At 39.4% G+C, this 20,119-nt stretch overlaps 1 protein-coding gene across 7 annotated transcripts in view; it reads left to right on the plus strand.

The window, feature by feature from the left end:
• FKTN (fukutin) overlaps window positions 1–20,119 on the plus strand; it is an 80,062-nt gene that overhangs the window by 48,082 nt on the left and 11,861 nt on the right. For 5 of the 7 annotated variants that reach the window (XM_032478116.1, XM_032478115.1, XM_032478120.1 and 2 more), the window contains one exon: window positions 3,337–8,932. In XM_032478116.1, coding sequence (XP_032334007.1) covers window positions 3,337–3,550 — 214 coding nt within the window. In that variant the 3' untranslated portion in view covers window positions 3,551–8,932. Of the gene's footprint in view, window positions 1–3,336; window positions 8,933–14,424; window positions 14,538–18,356; window positions 18,476–20,119 lie in introns of those variants that run through there. The other 2 variants (XR_004319376.1, XM_032478119.1) reach the window with 2 other exon arrangements.

Below are 20,119 nucleotides of genomic sequence, written 5' to 3' on the forward strand. Positions count from 1 at the left end.
TATTCCCTATACTATAAACTTACTTTGGGAGAAAAAGGAAAAGAGAAAACTACTTTTAAGTATTTCTTTTGATGACTGACAGCAAAACTGGACTTGGACAGTACCAAAAAAAATTTTAAGGGAAATTACTGTCTTAGTGAACACAGATGAAAATATCCTAAGTGAAACACAAATGAATAAAATTTTATAGTATGTATTAGTGTAATTCTCAACACTAAAGGATTAAAGATTAGAGGGAGAAAAAAGTACATGATTTCATAATTCACAACAACAAAAGGCCTTTCAATAAACTTAGAATAAAAGGGATCTGAAATTTCTTTAACCTGATGAAGATAAAAGGAATATACCAAAAACCTAGTGAGCGATTGTATTTAATAAAAATTTAGAAGCCTTTCTATTAAAATCAGAAGAAAAAGAAAATGTGTGCTGTCCCTTCTTTTATTAAGCAGTATGCTAGAGGGCTTAGGCACTGGAATGACACAAGGAAAAGAAATTCAGAGTTAAGAGATGAAATTGTTAATGAGAATAAACTACTTGTGTTGTTCTGCAGGAAATTCTTGTTTAAAAAAAAATGGCTCTGCTGTTCCAACTCCAGAGTCTAATGCACTGTGTTTAAAAAGGTCAGATTTAGTTCTAATTGATGGTGTCTCTATCTCACCTAGCCTAGCTAACTCCTAGCAATAAAAACAGTGTTTTCATTTAGCAATAATGTTTAAAGGCTGTACAATTAAACCGATGAAATTACTTTATCCAACCACCAATAAGTAGTTTTACAGATTTTAAGGATGTTTGTGAGGGAAAAAATGGTCTACTCTAATTAACTCATAATTCTGACTACTGGCTTTTTTTTGTAAAAAAAAAAATGAAGTAAAAGTCGTATGAACTAGAAAATGAGTGGAAGGACTTTTTGTATATGTGATAAGATCCCTTGAATTTATATTCTAATTTGGGGTTGCTTAGATAATTTAAGTCTCTTCACATTTTGGATCCTATCTCAGAGCTTTGAAGTACAAGCTGCTTAGCAGGACTTAATCTTGGCTTTAAAAGCTAAGGTAACGTTGCAGACCCATGGTGTATTTTAGTCTCAGTCGTTATTAACTGGTAACCTGGACAGAGTACATGGCATGTGCTGTTCTGATTCACTTCCCCACCCCCTTCCCCCCGCTTCCTCTCCACAAATCCCATTTTACAATCAGTTTTCACATTTTATGGTTTATCTTCCCCTACTCCTAGGAAGCTGGAATTTTCTTTTTGCTGAGAGGACTGAAAATTATTTGGTGAAAAGAAAACCACAAAGAGTTTAGGGATGTTTCTATTTAGGAACAAAAATTAACATTTGAATTGCCTTTGAGTCATTTTAACATTGTTTGTATATTTTAAATGTTTTGTTTTTGTTCATAAATCTTTCATTGTTCAATGAAAGCTTTTAACATTTCATTTTATAAAGACCTTTATAAAATCTGTAGTATTCTCACCCCCACCCTATCTGTCCTGAACCTGTGATTTTTCTTTCTTTCACCTCTTTGATGAGACTGCCGGGGCTAATATTTAAGAGAGAAGTTTCTTGGCCTGTATTATGAGATAGACCATGATTTCTGCCTCATTTCAACTTCAGTGTGTCAACTTGATAGGGTGGGACAGGTGGACATTTTGCTGACCAGCATCTGATTGGGGAGGGTGACGGCTGGTGATGGATGGATATGTCTGATGACAAAATAAGCAATTCCATGAATATGAGTGTGCAGAGTAAAATTGGGACCAGCAGATGGTGGAGCTATGCTGTATCCTATTTCTTCCTCAGCTTTGAGATGTGCTGTGGCCTTCTTTTCACAGAAGCCAGCTGGGATTGTCTATTAACTGCCAGCACCCATTGGTTTGGGTAGAAGGGACTTGTTGCTTTCTTTAGAATTTGTTCAGCCTCTCATTTTCATCTATGGCTTCATGTTCATCTGGCGGTAAAATATGATACTCAAAAGCCAAATATATGAGAGTGACCTTTCCTTGGAGAACATCCCAGTGAGATCCCATTTCTACAGTATGATTACACTTTGGCATCTGGTTTTTCTCTGTTCCTTTTTTCTTTAATCCTCTGATACTTTAAATCTCTGTGATATCTTCTATTGCCACTTCAAATCTCATAACTGAAAGTTCTTCCCGTGTTGTGAAGAGAAAAACCATTTCTCAGAAAACAGCAACACAGAATATAGGGCTATAATATAAACTCAAGTCTAAAAAACCTGCTAGTTTTAGCTTTCCCTTGTAATGCATAGAATTTCATCTGCTGATCCAGAGTACCTTTAAGAGACATGTTTTGGTATGATTTCTGAAACTTATTTACCAATCAGAGTAATTGTGCTGTAAATTGAGTTAAACTCGTTTTAACTAATATTCCTTGGGCTAACTTGGAGATATTCTTCAGCATTTGATATGAAAGAAATAAAGGCAAAAAAAAGGTGGGTTCACACGAGGGATGGAACCAAGGGGAAGGCTGGGAGTACAGCTTGGAGTCATGCGTGCTCTGATTCCCTGAGCAGTCCACGCTGTGAAGGAAAAGATTTCACCTTGCATGTGTGCTGTTTATTTTAGTGTTCTTCAGTTAGTTTCTTTTATTAGCAGTTTGAATTTCATGAGGATTTAATGATGCGTAACCTATTAAAAATAAGCAAGAAAAAAGTAGGTTTGGGGCTGAGAAGAGACATAAAAATGGGGATAAAATAAAAGGCAGGGCTGGAAGAAGGTGGTTTGTATAGCTGTTTCCTTTAAGAGAAGTATTGTTGAAGTGCAGGACACCCAAGCATTAAATCTCTTTTCCTGCATTTGTGGGTGGTGGGGAGGGAAAGGGCTGGAGGGGTTGTGAACCTTTGCTCAAAATCCAACATAGAGAGGGTCTTACCCACCAGTAGTGCTCAGCTTCCATCCTACCAGCTTAGAAGCCTCAGAAAAAGAACACTTCTTCCCTCAATCTTCCAAAAGAAATTCCAAGGCTGACTTTCATTTGCCTAATTTGTATAAATTCCCATCCCTGATCCAATCACTATAAATTACTGGTTACGCCTAAGTGTTTTTTTAACCAGTTTCTGGAGCCTAGGAGTGGGGTCGGCCCCTCCTGAAACTTAATGAGCTGGGAATAGGGAAGGGATACCAGGTGCTTTAACATGGGAAGAGGAAAGGGACACTGGATAGTCAAAAACAACAAAAGGTCCCCTCTACCTATCCCCAAAGCTATTTAGTGGAAGAGGACTGTCCTTCGGCCAACAGTACACCAGCAGTGGGGTCCTTAGCTAAAACTCCTGCTGCTGAAGCCTAACTCCTCTCTGCATTGCCTTTTTGCTACAGATACCTGTTTCCCAAGTTTACTCTGTGCTGGACTGAGTTTGTAGACATGAAGGTTCATGTGCCCTGTGAAACCATCAAGTACATCGAAGCCAACTATGGTAAGACTTGGAAGATTCCTGTGAAGACATGGGACTGGAAGCACTCTCCCCCCAATGTGCAGCCCAATGGAATCTGGCCTATTTCTGAGTGGGATGAGGTTATCCAGTTGTACTGAGACAGCAGGTTGCAATGGTAGAACTCCCCTCCTGCAAAAAAGGTAGATGACTGTTTAAAAAGATGGATGTCTATTTGTCAAACGTGAGTAGGAGCCAAAGAAAAATTACAAGTTCGAAGACACAGAGGGAGTCCTAACTCCTGAGCCATCTGATTTAATTCCATCATTTTACGTTTATTAAGGAGTCTCCATGTGTCAGGTACAATGCTAGGTTACAGTGGAAAAGCAGAGATGAATGATCCAGATGCCTGCCTCTTTTTTTTCCCTTTGGTAAGCACCCCAGTTTTCCTTTGACAGAGACACCCTCACCCTTTGAAGAGCTTATATAGAATATGATGTGTTCTGTAAGTGCTTTCAGAATGTTAGATGTTTGTATTGGAAGATGGGCTTGCCAGGCACAGCTAAGGAAGGATATGCTAGTAAAAAAAAAATAATAACTCGTTTAAGCTTGTATGTTGGTGCTACCTTTAAGGTTGTGGAGGCTGAGTTAACGTTCAAGGGAACAGATGTCAGGTGACGTCAAGAAAAGATGCTAGCAGATTCATTTTACAAGCAGCGGGCAACCTGATGTGGGATTGATTCAGAGCACAGGGCATAGTATAAGAGAATGAGAGCTGGTTTCTAGCCTTGTCAAAGATACGTACAATTCCATAGACCTTCTGTTTTCATATCTGAAGTGAAAAGAAAGCTTATACTTGTGTGATGCTGAAGTTTCCAGCCACTGTGAGAATATTTTCATTGACCTCTGATAGCACTTGTTGACAAATCACTCAAGTGAGACCACGCTACCAGACATGATTTTGAAAGGGTTATGATTTCATAAAACTTATCTCCCTTATTTCATTCTTGATCAGTAGGTAAAAATATGAGCAACTCATGGACATTTGCTATTTTCTGAGTTTATAATCCTTGTACTCCCAATTTTAATGTTAACACTAAAATATTAATAGAAATACCTCTAATTTTTCTAAATGTGCCCTCCAGCTTACTCATTCATCAATTACAGCTCCATATCTTTCACTTACGGTCTGTAAACCAATTTAAATGGTATGTAAACCTACCTGTTCCCTCTCCTTTTCCAACACTACATCAGGACTGCAAAGTGAAGATAAATGGCAAACCTGACAGCTGTCCCCCACCCCAGATCATAGTGTTTGTAAACTTTGTATCCATTCCTAGTTGTTCTGTCTATTGACTGTTGATGGGGCAAGAACTCAGACATCCCTACTTTATCAAGTTCCACCCACTCTGAAACCCTCCAGTTTCCACTCATCCCTGAGTGGGCTGAGATGGCTGTGTCTCCCCATCTCTTCAAGAGTCACTGTAATTATGTATTCTGAGTGACAGGGGGAGGAACATGTAGGTACAGTAAGCACTGCTACCTTTTTCTTTCTCCAGGAAAGGAAGCTAAGTCCTGCATTGTATCTAGGCTGCTTACGACTACTTTGTGGACCAGATTGGCAGATTTCCCTCTAAAACTAGAGGATAATGCAGATGTCAGAAATGGAAACCAGAAGGTCCGAGAGAATGGGCTGATGGTTTTCCCAAGAACAGAGCTGGGGAAACCTACAACCTACAGCTAACCCACTCCAAATTCTAAAAACAACAAAACTTTTTCGATAAATGATAACCAGTGACCTTCCTCTCTTAGGATGAGCTTTCAGTGAATAGTTATTAGGTCTTTTCATAAATAACATAACGTTTTCAGGGACCTTTATAGATTACGAGTAAACTTGTCCCCAGATGACAGGCCATTGTAATGAGCTTTCTCTTTGCTACAAAATCAGCCCAAAGGAATCAGACCCAAATTCTAAATAGCTGAACCTAATTTTTTTTCATGGTTGAAAAAAATATAACAAATAAATACTAGTGTTCCTGAGCAAAATCTACCCTGTTTCGTGAGGACCATTTGCTCATGCTTAGTGTCCAAAAGTGCATAAACTACATGTTTCTGCCCATTTCAAACTGGGACTCCCACTGTTTTCCAGGGGGTCTTGCTCATACCCTATTTAGATTATTATTATTTTTTTATATGTCCCTGGAGTCCAAGGTCTTGAAGTGTTCAAAAATCTAAGCTTTCTTGGCCGCATTGACAGAGGTTCCAAATCCTTCCCTCCATAGACCACTCTAAGAACACCTTTTTGACTGTCTTCTGGTTTCACAGGCTTCAGATCTTGGGTCCTACCCTCCCTTGGGAGAATGAAACCTTTTCCCAAACTCTGAAGACCAGGCTTGCTCTGATACAGATTCAGTTATACTTCATCCTATGCTCCTTAACCATTACACTCTGCTCAGTGTCCACAGACCTTGGCTCCACCATCAACACCTCATCAGATCACCTTTCTTTCCTCACGTGACTATTCCAACAATAATTCTCCTAATCTGACCATTTCCAGGTACAGTTTGCCTGCCTTGCCAGGAGAAAACTTCTTATATTAACTTGTAGGAAGCTAGGCACCCATGGATGTTCCCAGAGAGGTCCTGAGAGACAAGATAGACAACTTCTCAGTTGACAGCCAGGTGGCCATTCGGACCTTCTCTAAGCAGGGAGCACTGTCCTTCTCTCCTCTGCTGCAGCTGCTGACCTCTGGACCCTCGAGTTAAACCTCAGTTCTCCAAATTGAGTATCCCTGAGAAGCTGGGCAGTGGGACAAACCCTGAAATATGACCACTAGATGGCAGAATGTCTGCCACCATTCCCCCCAAAACAAGTTAGCACTCAGGTGAAAATCATCCAGCTTTTGAATCTTAAAAGCCAGAGGGGGCCTCACTGCAACATTTATTTTATGGCTCAATGAAAAAGAACAGAAAGGAGTGATTTGAGCAAGAAGCAGTTGAGGCCCTCACTCAAGAGAACCATGAGTTCTAGCACGTGAGTGTTTCATCGATCACACCACAGCATCTTTAACCCTGCTTGACATGCTTGACAGAGGAGCTTCCAGGATGTTTTTGCCTTTCCCCACTTAATATCTTCTGCTCAGATTGAGAGCCTGAGGCAACAAAGGAGGAGTATTTCTTTCTCGTCCAAAATGCTTACACTGTCGTCATACCTTTATCTGAAAAATACCTTATCTCCAAAACGTGAAACCGTTCATGTTTGGAGGCATCAGCCTTTGACCATCATACTCTTAATATTAGGATCAGTCTGCTAAGTGCCCATTTCTGAAGGGTGCGTTCTCTTCCTCTTTATCGATACTCTCTTATGGATGCAAGTAATTGAGAATAGATTGTGCTCACTTATTTATTTTTTTCTTTCTGACCATAAACCATTGTTTCTAGCTGTACAGGCTACAAAGCTTCAAATGGCACACAGGAGAGCAAGATGTGAGATAGGAAAGCAGGGGTTTAGAGGCTGGGGACCAGAGCTGCATCTGGGAAACACAGTGGGAATGAATTCCCACAGTCCAGCCTGAACTCTCACCCAGTGTCAAAAGCCTAAGGCTTCAAGTGTTCCTAAGTCTCCCCCTAGTTTCACCTTCTGGAAAATGAACAGTTCTTTCATTTTCAGTGTTACAAATCCCCAGGGGAAATTTCCCCTCAAAACCTACTGTCAGAGAAAGTGCCGTGTTCCCACCTTCTAACATGTAATCATCATTTGTAAACACTTTAAAACGTGGAGGAAACTCTAGTTCCTGACCACTCAAAAAGATTTCTCTGAAGAAAGTTGCGGTGGCTGTTTTTGTTTCCTCCTCCTCTTTCTCTGTCATTAGGACCCAGGCTAGTCACCTCTGACATCTTACTTAGGGAAAGTGGCATGTTAACATAAAAGGGCTGCAAACTTTTGAATTAGGCGTGAGTTGGAATCCCAGCTTCACTGTGTGGAATTTGTGGTGGGGGCCCTCCTGGCCTCAAGTTCCACATGAGTGACTTGGGGAAATGATGGATACTTCTAAGGGTTTTTGGTTAGAATTAAATGAAATATAAAGTGCTTAATGTCAGATCTAGGATCAGGTGAGTACTCAAAAAATGTTCCATTTCTTACTTTCAAGTCCTTTTTAAAATTATTCTTCAAATGGGATTAAAGAAACTATGGTAGGACACAATCTTACTCACAAGTAAGTTGCTGAATGAATGAATTCATGACTGAATTTGCTTAGGGAAAAAATTGTTTTATTGTAACAAGGCAAAGGACAAATTGTATGGTTTATGAATTCAGAGATATTACCAAGTTGCCTGCTTCTCTGAATAGAACATGTATTTTCATTTTATTGGTCACTGTGTTATCTTCTAGGGTCTCCTTATGCCATGCCATATGCTACCTAGTTCCTGGGTCCCAAGCAGCTCACTCTCTGTGCTGCCCTAGGTTTGGTGCCCACTCTGCCCTGGACTTCTTTTTCAATTTTCTAGCTTTTCCTGGAGGCAGACCCTCACCTCCTTGTTAGTAAATCTCTGCCTAGCCAAAATCAGACATAAACCATGATTTGGAAGGGGAGAGAACCTGGAATACTTGATTTCATTTAAGTATCCATACTGATGAATGCCTGTGTCAGTATTAATAAAGGAGAACTGAAAACACTCACTTCTACCTTCTTTGCCCAGATTTGTGTTTCTATCTCAACTAGGCAAGAATCGACAGGGTATGTGATGCTATTACGCTATTTTAAGCTGCTCCAGTGGGAAGGAGATAGCTCAGTGGTAGAGTGTATGCTTAGCATGCACGAGGTCCTGGGTTCAACCCCTAGTCCCTCCATTAAGTAAACAAACAAACAAATAAGCAAACAAGCTGCTCCAAAGCAGACTGAAATCCTGGTTATAGTTTATAAGTCAACAGACCAATTCAACAGTGATACCTTTTGTACAGGACCTGTGCTAAAGTATACATATTTCTAAAGAGAAATCTCTGCTTCTATATTCTCAGAACTTCTGTCTCAGAATGCCTTCCTTGCTATCCCCCAACCCAACCCAATGCCGATATTATGTAGGAACCTATGAGCCAGCCAAACGGCTATGTGCTTATGAGCAACTTTCACAGTGGGGTTGAAAGGCAGTATGAGAATTAGAAGTACTGTATTTTGTTCTATAAAACAATAAACTACTGTCTCATGTACCATTTTAAAAAATAACGAGATTTTTTTAGCCTTCTGATGACTCATTCAGAGCATGGGGAATAGTTCATGTGTTTGATAAATGAAAGTCATATGTAGCTACCTGTGGGTCCCACATCATAACCAGAAAAACATGTTTGTGAATTTTCTAAACAAAGTGATATTTTAAACATGAGTAAATTTCAGTGTATGTTTACCAGTTTACCCTTGATTTTATCTTCAGGTACAAATAGTTTTGTGGTACTACTGAAAATACCTTTAATATTTTTATTTTGATCAGAATTTATAATATATAATCCAGTTTGAGATGATGAATAAAATTTTTCTAATCACTTGAGATGTTTTGTGTTTATTTTTGAAGCTGGAAGTGGAAATAACAGCCACTAAATTTCATAAACAACCTAGTAAGATAGTAATCTTGCCACCAGTACAGTACTTCTAAAATTAAGGTAAAATAAATCATGTGGGTGGGCCTAATCCAAGATGAATAGTGTCCCTATAGGAAGAGATTAGGATACAGACAGGCACAGAGAGAAGACCATGGGAAGATTTAGGGAGAAGATGGCCATCCACAAGCTAAGGAAAGAAGCCCTCAGAAGAGACCAATCCTGCCAATACTTGGACTTCTAGCCTCCAGAACTGTGAGAAAATAAATTTCTGTTTTAAGCTACCGGGTCTGTGATACTCAGTTTGTCAGGCAGCCCAAGCAAACTAATGCAGTAATCAAGACAAAATGGTTTGGGTAAAATAATAAACACATAGATCAACGGAGCAGAAAAAAAGAACTCAGAAATTGACATACAAATGTGCAGTTTTGACAAAAGTGCAGAAGCAATTCAATGGAGGAAGGATAACCTTTTGAACAATTGGTGCTAGAGCAATTGGACAGCCATAGGCCAAAGAAAGGTGGGAGAGAGAGAACTTCATGCATTATACAAAAAGGAACTCAAAGTGAGTGTATCATATACTTAAATATAAAATGTAAAGCCAAGAAACTCTAAAGGAAAACGAAAAGGAGAAAGTTTTCATGATCCAGGGCTAGGAAAATAGTTCTTTCTTAGACTTAACACCAAAAGCACAATCAATAAAAGGAGAAATTAGATAAATTGGACTTTATCAGTATTGAAAACTGCTGCTCTGCAAAAGCTTACAAGAAGAGGATGAAAAATCAAGCTACAGACTAGGAGGAAATATTTGCAAACTACATATCTGATAGAAGACTAGTATCTAGGATGTATTAAAGAAACTGAACACTGAACACTTAAAAAAATCCAATTAGAAAATGAACATTTGGTCAACTAATGTTCGACAAAGAAGGCAAGAATATACAATAAAATAAAGACAGCCTCTTCAGCAAATGGTGTTGGGAAAACTGGACAGCAGCATGGAAAACAATGAAGCTAGAACACTCCCTTACACCATATACAAAAATCAACTCAAAATGGATCAAAGACTTAAACATAAGACAAGATACAATAAACCTCCTAGAAGAAAATATAGGCAAAACATTATCTGACATATATCTCAAAAATGTTCTCCTAGGGCAGTCTACCCAAGCAATAGAAATAAAAGCAAGAATAAACAAATGGGACCTAATGAAGCTTACAAGCTTCTGCACAGCAAAGGAAACCATAAGTAAAATAAAATGAACCTATGGAATGGGAGAAAATTTTTGCAAACGATGAAACAGACAAAGGCTTGATTTCCAGAATATATAAGCAGCTCATACGACACAATAAGAAAAAAACAAACAACCCAATCCAAACATGGGCAGAAGACCTAAACAAGCAATTCTCCAAGGAAGAAATACAAATGATCAATAGGCACGTGAAAAAATGCTCAGTATCACTAATTATCAGAGAAATGCAAATCAAAACTACAATGAGGTAATCACCTTACACCAGCCAGGATGGCCATCATTCAAAAGTCCACAAATGACAAATGCTGGAGAGGCTGTGGAGAAAAGGGAACCCTCCTATACTGCTGGTGGGAATGCAGTTTGGTGCAGCCATTGTGGAAAACAGTATGGAGATTCCTCAAAAGACTAGGAATAGACTTAACCATATGACTCAGTCATCCCACTCCTGGGCATATATCCAGAAGGAACCCTACTTCAAAAAGACACCTACACCCCAGTGTTCATAGCAGCACTATTTACAATAGCCAAGACATGGAAACAGCCTAAATGTCCATCAACGGATGACTGGGTAAAGAAGATGTGATATATTTATACAATGGAGTACTATTCAGCCATAAAAATGACAACATAATGCCATTTGCAGCAACATGGATGTCGCTGGAGAATGTCATTCTAAGTGAAGTAAGCCAGAAAGAAAGAAAAATACTATATGAGATCGCTCATATGTGGAATCTAAAAATAAATAAATAAAGAACATAAATACAAAACAGAAACAGACTCATAGACATAGAATACAAACTTGTGGTTGCCAAGGGGGTGGGGGGTGGGGAAGGGACAGACTGGGATTTCAAAATTTGTAGATACTGACAGGCATATGCAGAATAGATAATTAAGATTATACTGTATAGCACAAGGAAATATATACAAGATCTTGTGGTAGCTCACAGCGAAAAAAAAATGTGACAATGAATATATGTATGTTCATGTATAACTGAAAAATTGTGCTCTACGCTGGAATTTGACACAACATTGTAAAATGACTATAACTCAAAAAATGTTTTTAAAAAAGTGAACAAAAGACATGAACAGACATTTCAGTGGAAAGGATATACAACTGGCAAATAAATACATTAAAAAGATGTTCAGTATTGTTAGACAAATGGCCAAAAGCAATAGCCAAAGCAATCCTGAGAAAGAAGAACAAAGCTGGAAGTATTATATTTCCTGATTTCAAACTATATTATAAGGCTATAGTAATCAAAACAGTATGGTATTGGCATAAACAGACATATAGTTCAGTGGAACAGAATTGAGAACCCAGAAATAAACCCACGCATACACAGTCAACTAATATTTGACAAGAGAGCCAAGGATACTCAATAGAGAAAATACAGTCTCTTCAATAAGTGGGGCTGGGAAAGTTTGAAGAGTCACATGCAAAAGAATGAAACCAGATTCCTACATCACACCAGTCACAAAATTAACTCCAAATGGATTGAAAAGTTACACGTGAAACCTGAAATTATAAAACTCCTAGAACACGCGGGGAAAAAGCTCCTTGACATTGGTCTTGTCAGTGATTTTTTTGGATATGACACCAAAAGCACAGTCAACAAAAGCAAAAATAACCAAGTGGGACTACATCAAACAAAAACGTCTGCACAGCAAACAATCAACAAAATGAAAGGCAACCTACAAGTTGGAAATAAATATTTGCAGATCACATGTATAATAAGGGATTAATATCCAAAATATATAAGGAACTCATACAAGTCAATAGCAAAAAAAAAAAAATCCAATTTTTAAAATGGGCAAAGGAACTGAATAGACATTTTTCCAAGGGAGATATTCAAATGCCCAACAAATATATGCAAAGTTGCTCAACATCACTAATCATCAGGGAAATGCAAATCAAAACCACAATGAGATATCACCTTACACCCGTTAGAATGGCTGTTAGCAAGAAGACGAGAGCTAACAAGTGCAGGTGAGGATGTGGTTGGAGAAAGGAAAAACTTGTACACTATTGTGGGAATATAAATTGATACAAGCCACTTCATATGAAAACGTATGGAGTTTCCTTAAAAAAATTAAAAGTAGAACTACATGATCCAGCAATCTCACTTCTGGTTGTATAGTCCAAGGACCTGAAATTACTATCCTGAAGAAATAGCTGCAGCCCCTGCTCATTGCAGCTTTATTTACAATAGCCAAGGTATGGAAATAACCCAAGTGTCCATCAACAGATGAATGGATAAGATGTGGCGTATATATGGAGTGGAATATTACTCAGCCACAAGGCAGAAGGAAATCCTGACATTTGTGACAACATAGGTGGACCTTGAGGGCATTACGTTAAGAAAAATAGGACAGAGAAAGACATACTATATGACCGCATATGTAGAATCTAAAAAAAAAAAATCAAAAAACCAAACTCAAAAAGCAGAACAGATTAGTGGTCGCCAGAAGTAGGCAGTAGGGGCTGGAGTAATTGTGAAGGTGGTCAAAAGGTACAAAATTTCAGTTGTAAATAAGTTCTGGGGATGTAAATAACAGGATGATGACTGTAGTAAACAGTACTGTATTGTATATTTGGAAGTTGCTAAGAGAAAGATCTTAAAAGTTCTCATCACAAGGAAACCAAAGTTTCTAACTTTGTGAGGTAATGGAATTAACACTAACTTTATTGTGGTAATCATTTCACAATTTATACATGTATCAAAGCATTATGTTGTACATGTTAAACCTATACAATGTTATATGTCTGTTATATCTCAATAAAACTGGGGGGTGGAGTAGTTACATTTTTCTTTGTGTAATTTCTCCCTTGAACACATGATGAGCTCTTCCTGAAGTAAATATTTATAAATCAGATCTTGCTCAGCTGGTAATTAGAAACCACTTTCTGTGTCGTCACTGGTATGAGGGTGACTCTGTAGTCAGACTTTCCAGGTGTTCAGCTGGTGCCTCAGCTCTGCTTCAGCACACTTTGTGGTTTGGGCTCTTATTTTTTCCTTTGGACACAAGAAGTACAAAATCTGCTGAATTTCAGCATATCCCTCTTCCTTAATGTATTATTTTCTGGAGATTTGGGGAAAATTTCCACCTTTAATGAAAATTACTACTGCTTTTATTTCTAACCTAACTTGACACCTTCCTCTTCAGTAAAGAAAGTTTCCCTGAGTAGTCAGGCCCCCATGTAGCAAGTACCAAAACTACATACAAACTGCAAAGTAAAGGTAGCTAATGTAAAAACATATTCTGGAAGGAGTACAAGTCATTAATAATAGGTAAAAATACAGGACTATAATGTTGATAATCAATATAACTTTTTAAAAAGTGTTCAACATCATTAACTATCAGAGAAATGCAAATTATAACCATAATGAGATATCACTGCATAGATGTTAAGATGGCTCAAATTTTAAGTAGTGAAAACACCAAATACTGTAGTTGTCTCTTCTTTGGTTTTCTTTTTAAATGACTACTATGCACCATTGTTTGAATATGATTTTACTAGAGTATCCTTAAACATTTTACAAACATTCATAATAAAATCAGAAGGAATGATCTTGTCTCAAATTTTGGAAGACAGATTTTTAGGGTTTTGTTTTGTTTTTCTTCTTTGCTCCCCTCCAATTCTTTATTGATTTGCTCTGTAAACTTAATAAATAAATTTAATAAATCTCTTTAAAGTTTTTCTCATTATTCTTTTGTGTCCTTTATAGTTGACTTTTCCCCCAATAAGATTTATCAGCAAAATCCCTTTGGCAGCTGGTGTCATTGTTCTTAGGTCTCTGTAACTAATTAATTTCATATATATCACCAGTTTTTTTTTTAAACTTTAAAATTCATGAAGCTGCAGGACTACTTTCTTACATCTCACACATTTCTAGCCCAGTCAGTTGAGTGGTACACATAACAAGGCAACTGTGTTTGTTCCCAAACCTGTTCATCTCAGTTATTCTTGCTTATAAAAGTACATGTTTCTACAGTATTATAAACACTATGTAAATCAATAAACATGGGGAAAACTGGAAAAAACAAATATAAAACAAACTTCTAAATTCAATTTTTTTGTTGTTCTAGTTAGTCTCAATACTTTGAAGAATCTTTTCTAGAGAATGTTGCAGGACAGGTGACCAAGGGACTAATTTTCTGAAAATGTATTACCACCAAATGTCTTTCAGGTATCTTAGAAGAATGATAGTCTCATAGTTGGAGTGTGTAAGAGTTTGTTTTGGAGCCTAAACTGTGCAACCTTTTAACCCAGCCAGATCCTGCTTAGCAGAAAAACTAAAAGGTAAGCCCCCAGAGAGAGAGGCTTAGCTTTTAAGAAGCTGTCCTCTCCTCATATTCTGTCATAAGTTGCTAAGAGCCAGGTTTCTCTCATATCATAGTAGGAGACCAGAGAACATCTATAGCAGTGTTGCCCAAGTGTTCTGGGAAGTGGGGTTCATGTGCAGTGTGGCAGGCCTCAGAGAGAAAGCATGCTGGGACCAGGGCAGGGTCTTATCCAGGGGAGTCCAGGAATTAGACAGGTATTTGAGAGCCAAGACTCAATTGGATAAATTGGGGCAGGAGAGTTGATAGTGAGGTCCTAGGTTCTGGGAAAGACATGAAGGCAATTTCTGGAAAGGGGTGGGGGAGTGGGGACACAAGGGGGCACAGTGGTCATATGGGGAAGAGGCTGGAGCCATTTCTTTTTTTCTTTTAAGTTTTTTGGGGTGGGGGAGTGGAGGGTAATTAGATTTATTTATTTATTTTTAGAGGAGGTACTGGGGATTGAACCCAGGACCTCATGCATGCTAAGCATGTGCTCTACCATTTGAGCTATACCCTCCCCCCCCTTTTTTTTTTAATTGAAATATAGTTGATTTACAATGTTGTTTTAGTTTCTGCTGTACAGCATGGTGTGATTCAGTTATTCATATACATACATATATTCTTTTCCATATTCTTTTTCATTAAAGGTTAGCAACATATTAACATATTGTTCCCTAGGCTATACAGTAAGATCTTGTTGTTTATCTATTTTACATATCGTAGTTTGTATCTGCTAATCTTAAACTCCTAATTTATCCTTCCCAGCCTTACCCCTTTGGTAACCATAAGTTTGTTTTCTATGTCTGTGAGTCTCTTTCTGTTTTGTAAGTAAGTTCATATATACTATTTTTTAGATTCCACATATAAGTAGTATCATATATTTGTATTTCTCTGTCTGACTTATTTAGTATGATAATCTCTAGTCCATCCATGTTGCTGCAAATGGCATTATTTTATTCTTTTTTATAGCTAAGTAGTATTCCATTGTATATATATATACCACAACTTCTTTATCCAGTCATCTGTTGATGGACATTTAGGTTGCTTCCATGTCTTGGCTATTGTAAATAGTGCGGCTAGGAATATTAGGGTGCATGTATCTTTTCAAATGAGAGTTTTCTCTGGATATATGCCCAGGAGTGGGATTGCTGGATCATATGGTAACTCTATGTTTAGTTTTTTAAGGAACCTCCTATGGTGTTTCCCATAGGGGCTGCACAAAATTAAATTTCCATCAAGGAACGTAGGAGGTTTCCCTTTGCACTGAAGTCATTTCTACACCTGCTGCTTCGGTTAAAAGCCAGAACAGGATAGGCTCTCCCTGGGGGGACAACACAGGGCTTAGCTCTGGGAGCTGGGGAAAGCAGAAGCCAGGAAAGGATATGGGCCCAGTTGAGGTGTTCAATTCTGGGTCTTAATTTCCCTATCATCTGTTCACCTCTGGAGACTCTGGTCCCCAAAGGGTAAAGAGGAGCCTTTCTGGTTATACTAGGAGCAAAGCTTCCAAGGGAAGGCTTGAGACCCCATCTGCTGGGATCATGGGGGCGGTGAGTGGAGCGGAGCCAAGTACATGTTGCATCTTGTTAAACAGTCAGCTTCGGCTACACTGTGAGTCTCAGAATCAGGTCTGAAATCCCAGCTGGTAACCCACTTGTTTCAGACAATTTACAAAGAAACCAAATCTCTACCAGCTAGAAAAGATGGATGTGCTCTTGAGTAGTGCGAAAGTATCTGTGTTATGAAAAGCACAGGTGAGAACTGTGATGAGACGTCAGGGTTTCCTCTGAAGGTTTTTTCATTGGTTAGATTTATAGTAACATCTTTTAATTTTCCTAAGAAGCCCCAGGGGAGCCTCCTGAAAACATCTGCTGGATTTGAGGGGTAAGGGGGGGTGCCTCCCTCATCCCCTCCGTGTATGTGTTTGGTTTGGGATTTGTCAGTCTGGGAAGCTGAGGGCTCTGGGAGCTCAGGCCTGGCAGATTGCCCCCACCTGCCTAAAATTCAGCCCAGGCTGCAACCCCTCCCCACCCCGCCCCAGCCCAATCCTGCACCTCCACTCTCCAGCCCCTGGAGCTGTGGCCTTTATGTCCAGTCCTGGTCCCCAGGGGGCTGAGTGAGGAATGAGGACAGCTGATAAGCCTGACATTATTGACTTTATGGGGAGTATTCAATGAATTTACTTTCTGCAAAAAGGCTGCACCCTTATCTGCTGCCCACAGAGCATCTAAATCCTCATCTAGGGGACCCATTGATAAATCATGTCTCTTACAAAAAGACCAGAGAATATAAAGAGGAAAAGGGGAGTCACACCCTAGTCTCTTTCTTTTCTCCAGTACCTGGTTCTGCCCACCCCCACCACCCTGCCTTTCCCACTGCTCTTGGGTTTATTGGCTGGAGACAGAATGACTCACAGCTCCAGGACTACAAAGTTGAGGCTAAGCCAGCCTGGTCTTGAGAGTGTCAGCAGCTGGGCACACCCAGGGCTGTGTCCCGCTAATTGGTAACTATGGGAAGAAAAGCCCACTCACTTGAGGCAGTTATGCGTCCTGCTTTCTGCTGCAATGGTCAACGTTTGCTCTGGACAGAAACACCCATCTGGCCTGAACACCAGGTGTCTTGGTGGGGAAATGTGTGTGTGTTACCAAGGGGTCCTGGGTCGGGGAGCTGGAGTGTGGAAATTAATTGTAAGAGAGAGCCTAATGCTCAAGAGAAGCTTTTCCTTCCCCTCTCTGACATCTCCCTCATCCAGCCCTGGGCTCTGTTTGCTTCAAACAGTGAAAGGAAATAAATGCTGCTTAGCAGCACAGGACCCAAAGCAACTGGAAGGAGAGAGGTGACAGCCAGGGTACTGGGTTGGGCGAATGAAAGAAAAAAATCAAAGTACCCTTTGGAGGAAATTAGAGGCATGTTTTCATCTTCCCCAACTAGTTTTTGGGTAGAGTGTTTCTAGGAATAAAAATAAAGTGATTATTTATTGAGCAACTATGATTTTATTGGATGCCTATTACCACCGTTTTACAGCACCTACTCCAAATCACTGACTTTATATACATTCATGCACTGAACCTTTACAATAGGCCATGAGGTTTATATTATTTCTAGTTTACAGCTGAGAAAATTGAGACTGGGAGGTTAAGTAACTTGCCCAGGATGGCCGCTGGTGTCGGCAGGGATTCAGACACCAGTCAGCTGCCTCCAAAGCCTAATATAAGGCCTTCTCTTAGCTACTGCACTGAACTGCCTTCCACTTGGTATTTCTCGGTTCCTTATCCCACTTAGTCCACAGCATATCAATGAGTATTTTATTTATTATTCCCATTTTATAGAAAACAGGCCCAGAAGAGTACTTTTTTTTTTTTTGCAATTTGACTAGCTTTTTTTTTCCCTTGGGGGGAGGTAATATAGGTCTATTTTTACTTATTTATTATTAGTTAGTTTTTTCAATGGAGGTACTGGGGATTGGACCCATGACCTTGTGCATGCTAAGTACACTGCCACTGAGCTATCCCTCCCCACTTTGGTCAGCTTTTTATTTCTAAAATAAGTAGCCAGAATTTAACTGAGAAAGTTACAAAGCAGCGGTGACCCTCTAAACCAATTAACAGATTCCTCTTCTTACAGTCCAAGCCAGTAACCTCATCATTGTACTTATCCTCTGCAGGGCGCAGGGTTAGACAGCAGACGAGGAAGAGGGGAGACAGGAGGAAAGGGCATCAGCAGGGCAGTTGAAGCTTTGCAAATCTGATTCCGGATTGGGGATGGATCACTCTCCCCGCCCCCTTCTTAATTCAAACAGGGCTTCTTACATTTGGATCCAGTTGAGGGCCATCCATACCTGAGGTTCCACGTTTGCTGCTTCTTAGATGAAGGGTGTCTGGTCCCTGGACTAAGCGGCAGGCCGTGGCAAGCTTCCAGGTAAGGATAACTTTGTTTACAGGGTAATATCGTTTCTCCTCCTTCATCAGCGAAAGTCACTGTGTGCTGCAGGGGAAGAAACCCAGTGGACAGCAGGTTTGTTTCTTCCTAAACTGGTATAATTTTTTCCTTTGTTGTTCCTAACTATGAGTGCGTCCAGGGCCATGAAACCTGTGTGCCTCGGGGACTCTGGTCTAAAGATTCTAGTGTCTTTCCTTCTCTGTCATGACTAGGGAATGACCTCAGGGAAGTCCTCAAATGATGATGAAACAGCTATATCTCTTCTTTTCTTATGAGAGAAGACCAAAGGTCTCTCCCCTCTGGCCTCCATCCAAATTCTTGGATGGAGATGTGAGCCTTGTCAGTGTACTTCTCTCACATGCCCTGGTTTCCCACATCACTTGCTTTCATCATAATGCAGTTACTTGCTGTGTTCTTTTTTTATTCGGGGGGAGGTTAAATTAGGGGAGGCAGGAAGGGCCTCAGAGGAGGGTGAGCTCATCACTCGGTTGCCCTGTGGGTCCTGTGAATGGAGTGACATTAACATCCGTGAGAATTTACAGCCTCTGCTGGCTCTGGAAAGATGTTGGAGTAAGAATTTCTAGTAAAGCAGAGTCAGCTGCATGTGAAGGCGTGTTTCTTTGGACATACATTATAGTATTTCCCTAAATACTAAGTTTATTTGAGAACTAAATTATTTGGGAGTAATATCTTGCTTTGTCTAGGATAATAACTTCTTGTTATGTAACTTTATAATCAAAATATGTAATTGCTCATATTAAATGAGAAGATGGGGTGAAATGCCTAGCATGACACCTAGTACTTGGGACCACATAATAGAGGTAGAGAATTCGGTGTCTGACCCCGAGTTGGTGCTCATGCCATCCCCAAGGTCAAGCCATTGTCCCCTCTCACCTGTATTCCTGTGTCCTAGTCTCCTCACATCATCTCTTGGCCCCCTCCATACAACGGTCAGGATGTTCTTAAAAAACAAATATTCACCAAAAACTCCCTCTGTAGCCTTAGAAGCCTTCGCTTCACAGAAACAATCATGTGACTTCTGATGGGAAGCAGGGCAGGCTGGAGGCAGCTGTTTTGAGAAATGAGTCCTGCATTCATTCAGCAACAGCAAGTAAACTAGAATGAGACTTATTTTGAAGAATTCAACATGGAAACAGGGGCATCTTAAACAAAAACCCAGAGGATTCAAAGGAATTTAAATTTTCCAAATAAACTTTCAAAGAAAGATAAAACCTATGACCAAGAGACACACCCACACACCCACAAATTTAGTTGTAAAAAATATGCAGTTTTATTTGGAAAATGCAAATTTAAAGACCTGGGTTGTAATAATATAAAACAAAGTAGAATGCATGACAAAAAGCAAGGCAAAGAGGGTCATTTTGTATTGACACAGGGCACAATTCTCTAAGTCAATAAAACTTTTATGAGTCTTTATGTGTCAAACGCATTGTATCTCAAGGTATAACAATTTAAAGCAAACACTGCTGGAGAAAACAAAAAGGAAGAAACAGACATGAAACAGTAGTGGGAGATTTTCACACAACTCTCTCTAACAGATCAAACAGAGCAAAATTCCCAAGAACACAGAGGATTAATTTAATGGATATGTATTAAAAACAT

The sequence above is a fragment of the Camelus ferus genome, chromosome 4 (assembly GCF_009834535.1).
Source record: "Camelus ferus isolate YT-003-E chromosome 4, BCGSAC_Cfer_1.0, whole genome shotgun sequence".
NCBI classification, from domain to species: domain Eukaryota; kingdom Metazoa; phylum Chordata; class Mammalia; order Artiodactyla; family Camelidae; genus Camelus; species Camelus ferus.